The sequence below is a fragment of the Bacillus rossius genome, chromosome 8 (assembly GCF_032445375.1).
Source record: "Bacillus rossius redtenbacheri isolate Brsri chromosome 8, Brsri_v3, whole genome shotgun sequence".
Lineage (NCBI taxonomy): Eukaryota > Metazoa > Arthropoda > Insecta > Phasmatodea > Bacillidae > Bacillus > Bacillus rossius.
In genome coordinates, this window is record NC_086336.1 from 32,057,484 (window position 1) to 32,072,605 (window position 15,122).

The following is a 15,122-nucleotide window of genomic DNA, read 5'->3' on the forward strand; positions in this document are numbered from 1 at the left end:
AGTTTCCAAAATATTTCCAGAAGAAATAGGTACTTAGAAATCTACCTACGCCTGAAGGCTGTGCCGACAGGGATTTTTTTTAATGTACTTTATTTCCACTTCTATAGCAAGTCCACAAAAGAATGTCCAAATTATATTTTGTAATGGTTCAAGGTCACAAAAAGTAACTCAAACAATTTAAGATAAGTGCATGTGCGAGTACTGCTTTGTTTTCATGCGTGCAGCTCCACCTACGCAAAATTATGACTACTGAGCGGTATGAGTAGAGGGTGAACCTGTAAACTTTATTTGGCAGAATGGATACCCTTCCAATTGGAATCTCTCTGTACGAGAGTGGTTGAACGTCGAAGTCCCGGACCGTTGAATTGGTCGTAATGGTCGAGACGACAGAGCGCTTTTCGCTGTCCACGTTCAATTGACATAACGCCATGCCATTTTTGATTCCTTAGGAGCTTTATAAAAAATAGTGTCTACGTTCAGCCTCTAATTTTTTGTTAGAATTAAGAACCGAAATTTAAGAGGCTATTGCTACCATTACCCAGGACTTGTTAACCAGAGTGTAAGAAAAATTGGACTTTAGGTTCGATGTGTGCCGTAAACAGAAGGTGCACCAATTAAACATTTGTAAGAAAAATTAAGTTAATTTACCTTCAATTTTATGTATGATTTATTGAGAATTAAAAATGAACTAATAAAATATACCATTGAAACTAAGATATATTTTCATGGATTTCCTGTACTTTACTTTGAATTATTTTCCTCGAATATCGAATTAATCGAATTACTAGGATTGAATCGTATTTAAAGATTTAATTGGCCCAACCCATAAATAAATATATATACCCACCAAAGCCTCAGGGTTAAGCGCGACACCAACGCTTCCCAGCCAATCAGAAACGTGCTTCCATACGCCGGGGCCTTCTTTGTCCTCGGGACGAGAGACTGCCCTCGCCAGATCCTCCCCAGGTGACGTCACTTCCGGCGCAGGGTGCGCCTGGGCACTTTCCGAACCACCACCTGGATTAACGCAATCAAAAATAATCGTGGCTGTGTGACCGACACGCACGCTGGAAGTTTAATTTCATACACATCATACAATTTAAATTAAATGATTAACTAGCATATGTGAATAGTTTTAATTTAATGATTGTATGTAGGTGATTTATATAATGGGGTGAGAAACAAAGGGGTGTTTCCCCTTAGCCCCCGCGGTCAAACCAAGGGATATATAACTTTTACTAATTGAAGCTGGACTCACAATGATCCGTCTCGTCCGCCCATCACCCCTCCGTCAGCCATCCGTTCATCAGTCAACAAGCCGAGCGATTCACAATCATCCGCACGTCCATTAAATAATTATTGACGTGACGTCTAATAAATCGATGAATGCCGGCTTCACGCACGAAAAAGTGTCCCGTTACGCACATTGTCCCGTTACGGTCATTGTACGCTTGTGCCGCATCTATCTCAATTCCACTCGATTGGAACAACCATCGAGTTGACATTTTCGAGGCACATTAAACTTGAAACACTCCCATTCGTTTCCTTCTTTTCCTATCATCGTCCTATCCTTAACAGAATAACACATATTGGAAGAAGTTAAATAGCCAACACGTATAAAAGTTATAGTTAAAATAATATTTTCGTTAAAGTAATAAACATTTGAATTAATGAGTGCAAATAAAAGTAAATTTATCAATTAAATTGTAGATTTCATTTCATTCCTTTGTAGCCATGCAAAATAGTGATAATTCAACAAAAATGATTCAATTTTATTCATAAAAGTATGCAACCATTTCAATAATGTTTTGTTATGGCGTTGTCACGTTAAACTATCGTCCGTAAACCGACTTTACAGACAACCAATTTTTTATTTTAATGCTGCTAACACCCAAATATCTTAAATACAGGTGAAAATGTATCTTCTATAGATATATTATTTTGATCATGAAAGTTAAGCAGTAATTGAATTGAATTTTTTTCGCTCCGATTTTTATTAAAAAAATTTCAGTTTAAAATATGTTCAAATGTACGTTAATGACATTTAATGGAAGCAGCTAAATAAATATATACTTAAAAACCTTATACGACAGTAAATATCACCGGCAATTAATATCTTGCTAACATTTTAGAGGTTATTTCATCCGTCCGTCGAAGGTTGAAGCTTGGTAAGGTTTTGACGGACTGGCGGGTGACGAACGGATGAGACGGATGATTATGAGTCCAGCTATGTGTGTATCGCAATATGGTTTATTATTAAAAGCAGGTGAATAAACTTTTAAAAATTGCTGAACCTGGGTTAACTTTTGTCATGGTTTCTACAATAATTAAAGTCTCTACGGAGTGTAATTGATAAAAAAATTAACACTTTCTATATGTCTACGTCAGTTCAACACATTCCAAATTTGCACAGACCTGAAAACTCAGCTTTTCGTAGTATCAAGAAGTTTGCAGAATGGGTGTATTGCGCCAAAATGCCTCGTCATACGAGATTGTTTCGTGTCACCATAAAAGGCAAGTGGAACAATCATGGCGTCAAATAGCAATGTATTTACATCACTAGCTTCGCGGCTCTTACACTTATTGTAATGCTTTGATGACATCACCCTTCAAAAACATTGCACATGATTTCCACACAATATCTCATAGGTCTGACACAAACTACAACACAGTATTTAGTTATGAAATCACTCCTAACATTCATACATTGCAGAATTGACTGTAAGATTTTTTTTTCTGCACAATAAACTGTTAACACTTTCATAATCTCTACGTTTACAATACTGCCAATCTGAAATTTTTCATAAAAATTTGAAACCATACACCTATTGTTATCATGCGAAAGATAATAGATATTCGATTGTGGTTCAAATAAGTATGTACAGTATTTTTTTCGTATATCTCAAGTTTAATCTATTTCATTACAAAACATATTTAGATTAACGGCACACTTGTGATAACCTTTTCATAATGTAATTCCCCTTCAATAATGAAATAGGAATGGCCAACCTTATTATACTACTACGAGAAGTTCACAAGTGGAATTCCTAGTCAAGATTCGAGATATTCGATGAAGATTTTCTTTCATGGTCAAATTGGAAAATTTTCCAATGGATATAACAATGTTCATACTTCCAACAGAAGGAGAACACACTTCCCAGGCTAGTATAGATAATTTTCTTACGAAAAATGTTTGCTCATTCTAAAAAAAAAAAAAGTGCATTTCAACTACAACACTACGTAATTCAATTTATATTATATTTAATTCAACATAAACCTTAAAAGAATTATTTTTATATTATTTCAACAAAAATTACACTAACAATTTGGGTTGTCAATTGCAGCACACACAAACCATACTGGGTTTAAGTAGCAATTTATGCTGTTACATTGATAGCCGTTACTTTACTTCATTCATTACAAGATGCTCAGTTTGGCTACAATGCACAGTAAGTATATTTAACCTATCCTAACGGCATGGAAACTCTTTATAAACGCTGTTTTCTAATAGTAATGATAAGTCATTTAGGCCCGTTCTACAATGGTACGTAAACCACGAGGGGATTACGTAAACGGAGACGGAAACGTTTATTATGCATATTTTCATTACTTATGACATTACATTCTGGGAAGGTGGAGAAACGCCAATAAATAAATGCTATTCTTGCATTACAAAAACAAAAACAATCAAAGCAATACTGGATAAACATTGACAGGAACATTGTGTAAGCCACTCTAAGAAAATTAAGCATCCTTCATGTACCCTGTATTTATAGTACAATTCTATGCTATGTTTATGTATAAACATCTTATCTCTAGGTATACGTCACTTGGTAGGATTAATTTCGTGAAAATGTAACAAGTCGAACGGAAACGTTACAAATATGGCGAATCCAAGTGTAGTAAATTAAACCAGTATATAGTCACTTTCGTAAACATTGCGGTACATACCAAATGTATTGGTGTGGCAAATGAAACTTTATGAAAGTGTAACTACCCTGAAAAATATTTGGTAAACTAAAATATTCATAGTTAAGTGTAATCAAGTTTTTAAATACCTAAGACTGGCATTACAAAGGTTGTAATAAGATTTTTCTTTATAAATTCACAATTTTCTTGATAGCACAGAGGTAAAGCGCGCGCTTCTTAACGTCAACGGGCCTGATTTAAATATCGCCAATTGGAATTTTTTAATAGTATTATAATATATAACAATTTTTAAACAGCTAAAAAATGTTAAGGTTGGTTAGTCAAAAATATTTATAGACCGATTTCAGTCGTTTCAGCAAAACAAATATACAAACATATAATTAGTGTTAAAATAGGTGTTTTAAAATAATTCATGTTATTAATTTAGCAATGCCGTGGAAGTATAACGTCTAACGTGTGCGGAAACTATAGTATCGGCATTTTTAGTGAATTTTAAAAAGATGGGTAGTATTTTAATAAAATTCCTTGTCAATAATTAATTATGAAGCCCGAATTTTATCGGAGCCGTTATTAATATTTTATAATTTACAGTTGCTTCATGCTGCTATTGGATATGATCTGTATTTACAGTAGCATGTATATACAATGGTCATGAAACAATAACCGTTAAATTTCGTTGCTGTGTCTCTGAAATAAAGTTATCGAAGAAAAAGAAATTATTTTCAACTGTGCAGCAATGCACAAAGCCAGATCTAGGGAGTAAATAAAACACTTATTCCAACTCTTATGTTGCCGCAAGGTATCGCGATATGGGCATTTCATTAGCGAAAGACGAGTTATTGCTATCGATAGTATCGAATGTTAACAGCAACTATTTTCTGAACGAAACTTCTATCCTGTGATATCTTTTCACACAGTACTTGGTAATAAAATAATAGTTTATCAGTTGACACGGCTTTTGTGATAATTAAGCAGATTTTAATTTCAAGTAATTTAGCAAATCATCAACGTAAGGTTTTATAAGAGTTCTGTGCTCTCGATCGACAAAACCAGTTACCTGTTCAAGATCTAAATTCTAACCCATTCTCAGTTATTTCACAACTACCGTAATTGTTTGGTTTTAACAGATAAACGGTATGTTTAATGTGTGCGTCAATAGGCTAAAGCGTTTGCGAAAGTCAAGCGGCGCTGAATTATATAAAATGCGCCAATCATTCAGTCAGTAGAAATTTATTCGTAATTATGCAAATAAGTTAGAGGCTTGGAACAAATTATATCTAATTACATCTGCAACTGCGTTAATATAATATTTTATTTGAATGAAGAGGAAAACTCACACCATAATTTTGATGGCATGATTTTTTAGTCTCTCTTTGTAATTAGAATAGTGTATTATTGAAAAACGACAATGTCACATAACTGATAACGTTAATCTAAATAACCTGTTATTCAATCGGAACCGTAACTGCCATTATTGATAATGGAAAATAACCACTCCGTTCATATATAGCTGCTATCTGCGTTTAAGGTGGCAAAATTTCTTTACGATTGAGGTAGCGAATCCTAGCGACGGGCGCAAATTTTGTGTGATACATATCCAGAAATGTTGCAATTTGAAAAAAACCTGAGTGGTCACTTAAATAATTTTATGCTGAAGCATTTAATACAAAGTTTCCAGCACTTCAGCTATAACACTTGTATTGCCGTGTTTATAAATCTTCATAAATAAAAACATACGTCAAAACCTTACTTTTGATTTTTTCCACTGCCAAAAATTTACACATTAAACACGAAACTTTAAAAAGGAACTTATATAGACAAAAATAACATGACAGTAGTAGTATTCGCAATCGGAAACTTTTTAATAAATCTCAAGTGATATGTAAACGGCGCGTTTACCTCCTGAGCTCTGCCGCCGAGGTGACAGTCAAGCGGCCGCCTTAATGCCAACGTCTATTTTATGGCAGTATTTAAAAACGGTAGTGTTTTAAGGACGCACTCACCAGCGGCGCAAATGTTCTCCACCGTGCGCTGCAGGGCAGACAGCAGCCAGTCTGCTTTCTGGAGCAGCAGCTGACCCACGGGCTGGCTGGCGAGCGTCAACAGGCACCCGGAGTTCATCTGCAACCACCAACAAAAACTGGACTCGTGCTTAAGGCTCCACCCGGAGTTCATCTGCAACCACCAACAAAAACTAAACTCGTGCTAAGACTCCACCCGGAGTTCATCTGCAACCACCAACAAAAACTGGACTCGTGCTAAGACTCCACCCGGAGTTCATCTGCAACCACCAACAAAAACTGGACTCGTGCTAAGACTCCACCAGGAGTTCATCTGCAACCACCAACAAAAACTGGACTCGTGCTAAGACTCCACCAGGAGTTCATCTGCAACCACCAACAAAAACTGGACTCGTGCTAAGACTCCACCAGGAGTTCATCTGCAACCACCAACAAAAACTGGACTCGTGCTAAGACTCCACCCGGAGTTCATCTGCAACCACCAACAAAAACTGGACTCGTGCTAAGACTCCACCCGGAGTTCATCTGCAACCACCAACAAAAACTGGACTCGTGCTAAGACTCCACCCGGAGTTCATCTGCAACCACCAACAAAAACTGGACTCGTGCTAAGACTCCACCCGGAGTTCATCTGCAACCACCGACAAAAACTGGACTCGTGCTAAGACTCCACCCGGAGTTCATCTGCAACCACCGACAAAAACTGGACTCGTGCTAAGACTCCACCCGGAGTTCATCTGCAACCACCGACAAAACCTGGACTCGTGCTAAGACTCCACCCGGAGTTCATCTGCAACCACCGACAAAAACTGGACTCGTGCTAAGACTCCACCCGGAGTTCATCTGCAACCACCGACAAAAACTGGACTCGTGCTAAGACTCCACCCGGAGTTCATCTGCAACCACCGACAAAAACTGGATTCGTGCTAAGACTCCACCCGGAGTTCATCTGCAACCACCAACAAAAACTGGACTCGTGCTAAGACTCCACCCGGAGTTCATCTGCAACCACCAACAAAAACTGGACTCGTGCTAAGACTCCACCCGGAGTTCATCTGCAACCACCAACAAAAACTGGACTCGTGCTAAGACTCCACCCGGAGTTCATCTGCAACCACCGACAAAAACTGGACTCGTGCTAAGACTCCACCCGGAGGTCATCAGCAACCACACACAGGGACTGTACTCGTGCTAAGACTCCACCCGGAGTTCATCAGCAACCACACACAGGGACTGTACTCGTGCTAAGACTCCACCCGTAGTTCATCTGCAACCACTAACAGAAACTAAACTCGTGCATTAGGCTCTCAAGTATTGCGCGCCATGCTGATGTTTAATGTGCAAAATCTGGGCTCTAGTTAAACGGTATCTGGTGGTAGTAACTTCGTGAACGGAACGGAAGTCACATGCAACGGAAGTGTGTAACCATGGTGTCGCCATCTGCGACTGACACCGCGTGATCAAAAGTCCACAAAGCCAAAGGGAAACTTCACACCATTAACTGTACGGAGTTTTAACAAGATAGGCAGTATTTCAATTAAATTCTGTGTCGTAAATCAGGTCGAAAGCCATGTTTTAGTTTGTTTATGTCTTTAGTATTTTATTTGAACCGTTTCATACTAAAAGTATAAAATTTCGCTTTGCAAATCGAACGATTCGATATCAACGTAGTCGCTCTGGCAACGAATTCTAGCGGTGGGTAAGGAAAAGTGAGATTCGCGTCAATAAATGTAGTTGAAAACACAATTTGCTAATGTGTATCACGCTCGGCTATATTATAGTAAATTTACTTTCTGCGTTTCGTATTAGAAGTCTATTTTCAACATGAGAACACATAATTTGTTCTTTACCGAAGTTAGATGTTAGACATCACTTTCGAGTAGGTACTCAAAGACTAGGTCACATAATAATGTATTTAAATTTATTTTAGACTACTACAATTTCATGCCTCAGTTCTAAATTACGAAACAATACCTCCGTTGCATGTTTTGATCTGTCACCAATATTATCAATATGCATTCACCAAGTTTAATATAATGAGTGTTAAAGTCACGTAAGTTTTATTAATTATCACTTGCGCGAATTTTTCAACACGTGAAAATATCTGTTGAAAATACTAGTGACATAACGACAAATGCAAGCAGTAATCGTGATTAAATTTTAGAATGAGTCCTTAAATAAAAGTATGATGACCAGAAAATGAAAAATATCAACGTGGCATATAAGACCGAGCTTTGAAGGCCTTGTGACATTGTCAAACACTCGCATCCAACACCTTTTAACAAAGTCGTTCAACTAAAGTTGGAGGTCTATGACTACACCGTGAACGTTATTTACTCAGCAATGTTGCGAGACCATCAAATATTTCGTAGGCATACAGTAACGGTTTTTAAAATACTTGTGAGGTTAGGCGGAATTGGCTAATCAGAATCGTGCCAATCAAAAACGTAAATTGCTTTATTTGACTCAAAGAACATAATATGAATTATTTAAAGGTCACAGAATAATCAATTTATTATGCAACGATCATTAATATCAATAAAATTATAAATTTTCTTTAAGTTAAGAACTGTACAACTATCCTACCCATACAGCACACAATGTTTCAGTAACATGTCTGTGATATTGCAGTAACATTACTATGTTTCGAATAGATTACATTTCATCTGTCATGTTTCTGGAATATTTCATAAACATTTCATTGGAAACATAGTACTCATGTCTATAAATGAAGTTTCAGATACATTTCAGCAAGATTCGTTTGGCAATATTACATTGTGGTTGATTCTGAAATGTATCTGAGACATTATATTGAAACTTCCCATCATGCTTGTTGGCACTGAAGTTTAGAAATCTTTGTCTTTGTGTATTATTCCTTGTTTTGGCGCAGTATTTTGGTACTTGGATTTTTATATGTGGTGAATAAATTGTAAGTTTTAACATTATTTATTTCATGTTAGTTTACTTTTTTTTTGTTTTTACTTTCGCACTTAAGCAAGTACCGGTATAGAAACATTCTTTTATGCGTCTTCGAAATGTGTAAAGCTGTAGGTTAAGGAATGTCTTTTTTTGTCGGTATGCTTAACATTCCCGTGCCATATTTATATGTGCGCTGTTTTCAGTCTGATTTTTTAATTTATGTGATGCATTAACAGGATATTCGCGATTTAATAAAATTGCGAAAGCATCTAACAAGTTTTCTACTTACTGTAGCTTTATATGGTCGTTGACTGTAGAACACGAATGCTAATGTATGGGTTATTTATTATCTTTAGTTAAAAATCACACAAATATAGGCTTATAGGTTCCTAAATATTTTGGTTTTAATAGCATTTAAATAAACCAATTTATTTTATACAGTTATCACCTTCGGGCTTTTATAATATACTTAAGTAAATATATTTCATAACCTATAATATGTAGTTAAGGGTAATTAATGTTTATTTACTGTGCACAACACATAAATTAATTATGTTGTGTTTATTTTAATATAAATATTGAAGTGTTTCATTTTAAATAATTTACATTTCTGCTGGTTAAGTAATTATTTTTATTATTTTCTGCACTATGTAGTAGTACTTATTGTATGTTGTAGGCGTACGTATTACTATTAATGGAAATTTAATAAAGCCTTCTATTATATCTGGCTTGTCATAAATGTAATTTATTGTAAGTGAATGCACTAGGCCTACACATATAATTAGACAGCGGTTTCATTAATTGCCATTTCGTTTTAACAAAGTTATTTCTGCAATCTGGCCTTCATGTTATTGGTGGGCTGGGATTACAGCGCAAAATAATTGAAATAAATTTTATCCTTTCCCGCAGAGAAGGTACAAGTCTTCGAGTTGTGTTGTACTAAGCATAAGCATCGTTGGTATTTCTATTTAAATTAGTTTTTCTTATGCTAAATTATAGTAGTAACAAATTATGTTTGATTTGGAGAGTTTGACAAAACCTAATTCCATCCATTATATGACAATAAAGGAAACACATTAAATGATGATTTATTAGATTACATGTGTATAGTTATGTAGTGGTAGCAATTTAAATAATGAAAATAAACATTAAATGTGCACTACAAAGGATAATATTGAGAATCTGCTCAAAAAATTACTAGAAATTTTAGAGTATTATTGCACAAAAACATGGGCTGAATTGTAATGATGTAACATCACAGGCACTGTTCACACAGACACTTATTAGGAAATCATTAGGATTTAAATTTAAGTTTTCTTTTAAAACTTTGCTTAAAATGTGTTATTATACAATGTCATGGGCCTCTTTGCATTAACCAGACACCATTAAATTGATTATTAGGAATGTAAATAGCATGTTAAGAAATTCCCAGTGAAGAAGTATTCCTGCTTAATAAGTTTGAAAAAAAAATGCATAGGTTGCAATACCAATTTGTCAATTTTAAGATGCTTTCAGTTTTGAAATTTATCATTGGCATCAGAAACTTTTTTTTTCTGTTTGCATGGTAATTTAAAAATAAATAATGTAACAACTTAGTGTCTACATGTTTAAAAATCTCACATACATGTCATAATTGACCTGAAACAAGTTAAAAATAATTGTTTTTTCTTCTTTTTTTTTCCAGCAAAAATCTCCAAGAACATCTGCATAGAGAGTCAGTTAAAAGTTTCATGTATTGTATATATTATTTATATATATATATATATATATATATATATAGTTTTTTTTATTAAAGTCTACTTCTCAGACTACGTTATTTGTTATTGAAAATGCCCCTTTGCATCTTTGCCTCTATTGTTAAGTATTCAAATGGAAAGAACCTGGTTTGACCTGGTGTGGCTTTCTGATTATGGTTATACATGGTTCTTAACTTACTTCAGGTGCATTCTTGGCTGGTTTCATAACATAGATCATAGAAGTTACAATCCAAAACCCTATTGTCTGTTTGAATAAGTTTCTCTATCTCTAATGACTTCATTGTTGACGAGTTAGGCCAAACTAGCTACCTTCTATTTTGTACAAAGTAGAACTCGCCATTCATATTATTTTAAAATTTTGTACTGCATATTATAAAATTATTTATATTATTTGTTTACAATAAATTTGTGATCTCATTTGAATATAGTTTGTGTGGAAGTACTGTTGTGTTAATATTATTTTGTGTATACTTTGAAAATTTGGATTTTAGAGACCCTATATACTATTGCCATATTGTATTTGTTGTTTTATCCTTAGGCTATTTAGTCAATTTGGTAGTATTAAAATACAAATATAAAACCTAGCTTAATCCACGAACTTTAGGTAGATTAACATGCTATCTATAGAAAAAATTAAGGAAACCAGATTTTTTATGGACTGCCATTATTTATCTTCAGCAAGTCACTGGCCACTCAATGTTAGGGAAGCTGGATCAATTTGAGCTCTTGTCTGATACAATAAGTCTTTCAATTAGGGAAAGTGACATTGCAATGTTAAAGATTATTTCTCATTGCACATTTGTTTCATTCCCATTTATATTCCACTACTACACCACCATCTCACTTCATTTAGGCTGGTCAGACAAGTTTTTTGTTTAGTGAGGACAGCCGATTCTAGTCCAGTCTCATTTATGTTGAGCTTGTGTGAAATGGAAAACAATATGTAGATTATAAAGCTATATGATGAAATTGTATTAAGACTGCATTGTTTCATATTTAGACCCTCTGTAAATTAGTATATGTGTGTTTAAGAAGAAAAAGACATTAATTATAACATAAAATTGTTACATGTCTTTTGAGGGTTTTCAAGCGCACATTTTTTTCTTGCAAATGTCCAAAAAACAAGCACCAGCCATATATACTTACTATAGCATTAAATAAGGAGAAAAGTACATCACAATACGAGCACAGGTCAAGTCTCATGGCTGTTCATTATGTTAATACCGTTTCCTGTGCAACATACAAGTAGGAATTTTCTATTATAATATGTTAGTGTATTGTATATAGGTATATTATTTTTTTATTTCTATAACATTTGTTTGAGGTTGAATGCGATTTTTTTTCTTGTGTGTATCAAGTATTTTAAGTTAATGTAATACCACATGATTATCTAGACCACTGATACCGTACACAATAACAGTGTCGTGATTTTTGAGAATGTAAACATCTGGAATGCAATAGAAAACCATACCCAAATTCTCAAGACATTGTTCAAATACAGATAAAGACATCGATGGACAAGTGCTCATTTATGATACTCAAAAACAAACTTGAAGTGGCCATAACACATTGGGTTGTGAAAATTATATTTTAAAATTCTCAGTAATCATGTCTCCTATGCAAGTGGGGTTTGGTTGTTATGGATTAAGTAAATATTAGCATACTTTCTGTGCTGAGCATAAGGAGATCACATCCAGATAGCTTGGGGAGCCTCAATTTAATTTATTCATTACAAGATGACATTGTCATTGTATTTAATAATGGAACCTTTGTGCATTAGCTTGTCCCTTTTTCCCCATGTACTGATGTAGATGCATGCCTGCCTGCCACTATATCACATTCAAATTCCCCATTAAAATAAAATGCAATGGACAGGAACCATGGACACCAATGCTGGGCTACCTATTACATTCATGTAAGTTTCATTCACTTTGCAAGCATACTGAAGACTTATTTAAATTTTACTTTTATAACCATAATTTGTTTTTAGAATAATAAAATAGTTTGTAAAATTAATGTTAGGCAAGTCTGGTACGCTGACCTGGGAAAACATCTGATGTCTTTATTAATTAAATTATTTCTTTAACTTGGTTCATATATATATATATATAAATTATAAATTAAGCTCAGTAGGGTGGAGAATATGGTTTCATTAATTTACCTGAATTGTTGGATTTTGTCGGCAGGCCTTTTTAATCTTATATTAGAAATTATAAGTAAATTTTTAATTATTGTAAAAGCCAAATTATTAAGTAATATAATCAATTATCATTACATTAAAAACGACAAAAATTTACATTCTATGCCCTACCAGAGCACATCTTTAAAATAATTTCAAACAAAATAATATTACAATATCTATTTTTTTATATAATCAAAAAATGACACATTACTATGGACAAGCAAAACTTGACGATAACAAGAAGATACGAACAAGATCATATCAATCCACCGATTAACACTTTCTAAGGGTGTGGTCAAGGGGCATTATGCAAAAAGTGATCAAGAGGAAGTGTACGAGGGAATGCTGTGATGAATTGGAACACAGTCACTGCACTTCACTGCAACTAGCTGACCAATGCAGCTGTAACATTATGGTATCTGTTAAAGTGCAATACTCTTTTAAATTATAAATATACCCTCAGTCATCCTAATTTCCAGAGGTATTTTGGGTCACATGATACATTTTATATGTATTTCAGAACATTTATGGAAATATTTCGGTTAAATGTTTCAGAAATATTGATGGGACATTAGTGGAAACATTTCAGAAACATTACCATTTGATGTTGCAGGGAGGTTTCATTGAAACATTTCAGAAACATTACCATTTGATGTTGCAGGGAGGTTTCATTGAAATATTTCACAGGGCGGACATTTGGACGTTTCTGAAATATATCCGAGATGTTTCAGGTAGGTTGCGAAATGTTTCAAACATGTTACAATGTTTCAAAAGTTATATTTCTGAAACATATCTGTAACATTTTGTGCTGTATGGGTAATAAGTGAACTTTTTCCATTGCACGCTGCAATTCATTATTTTAATAAATCTATCGTTTAGGGGTATCTGCAAAAAACTTCCAAAATATATTTTCTTTTATTTTTCATTTCAGTTGCCTTTCTTTGTGTTTGTTATTTTTAGACAGTAGAGCAAGTTTGTTACATTTCAACTTACTTGCAAAATGTAAGTGTAGTGGTATATTCACATAAGTATATCATTAGCATATTTTTAATTTAAATGTGTGCGTGTTCCTATTTTAGTGCTACTTTTGTTGAGTAGTATTTTTTTGATATTGATAATAGTTTCGTACGTAATCTGATTGCTTTTTTCGTAACAAACTGTCAAGACAGGCAAATTTCCCAATTAACCGCCATGCGTGAGTTCCTAATTTTTTTTTCAAACGCTTAGTTGAATCATGACAGTGACCTCAATTGCTGCAATTTTCAAATTAATATTTGTCTCGTTCTTATTAACTTGCTAGTGGGCAGGGCCATGAAGTCGAGGGGAATTGTGGGGCGAAAACGTGAAAAATAATGATTTGAAAAATTACAGCAAGTATCTTTGTTGCGTCATTTGATACTAGTTGCAACGTGACCGGTTCAGATAACGTCATTACCGAGGCAAACTGCTTGCAAGCACAGCAGGGAGGAGTCGCGCTACTTCACAGGCAGACGTTCAAACTGCTAATTGGTAAATTATCCTGTCTTGATAGTTTCAATTACGAAATTACCTATTTGATTACGTACGAGATTATTTCCATTATTAATCAAATACCACACTTGTCACAAGCAGTACAAAAACCGAAGTACGCACTTAACAAGGCGCTAATGATGTACTGTCAATGTATCACCTCACCTAAAAACGTATTATTCGAATATTTTTAAGGTACCAAACTTGCTTCCATTTTTAAAAATAAGCTAATATATATTTGATAAGTATTTTTTAATTTTTTTTTATAAAAGCCTCTTAACATGTTAAAACAAAATTAAAAAAAAAACTGCTTTTTATGGTTCATCGTTAGCCATACCTCGAATTGATCAGCTTAAATGTAAAATGTTATGTGAAATACAGGAATTTTCATATTTCTGTAGAGAAACCACATGAATCCACACACTGTGGAACGAAGGAAAATATAGTATTTAAACTGGCAACAGCGAAAGACAAAATAGCTACGTAAAAAAATATTGATGGTTGGGTTTTGATATATTTCAAATAGTGCTTACCTCCAAGTTATTTTCACGATGGTTTAACGGAGGTATTCCAATTTTATATATTATCACATTTTGTTTTTGTATTCGTTTTAATTAGTAGTCGGACTGGACAGTTAATAATAATTGATTTTTTAAGGAGGCATGAAATTTTTTTTTAGCACTGATGTAACATTTTTAACCACACCTTCAAACACAAGTGAAAATTAATTTAATAGGACGAAGACACGCAATTACAAAACTTGAATATTTCAACTGCTAATATTAAAATTTGAAATTATCCTGT

The 15,122-nt window shown here is 34.2% G+C and overlaps 1 protein-coding gene across 1 annotated transcript in view; it reads right to left on the reverse strand.

The window, feature by feature from the left end:
* The window catches only part of LOC134534708 (mucin-7-like), a 28,720-nt gene that overhangs the window by 12,940 nt on the left and 658 nt on the right, over window positions 1–15,122 (reverse strand). Inside the window, exons 2-3 of the mRNA XM_063373185.1 lie at window positions 5,934–6,051; window positions 848–1,017 (exon numbers count right to left, since the gene is read on the reverse strand). Coding sequence (XP_063229255.1) covers window positions 848–1,017; window positions 5,934–6,051 — 288 coding nt within the window. The remainder of the gene's footprint in view (window positions 1–847; window positions 1,018–5,933; window positions 6,052–15,122) is intronic.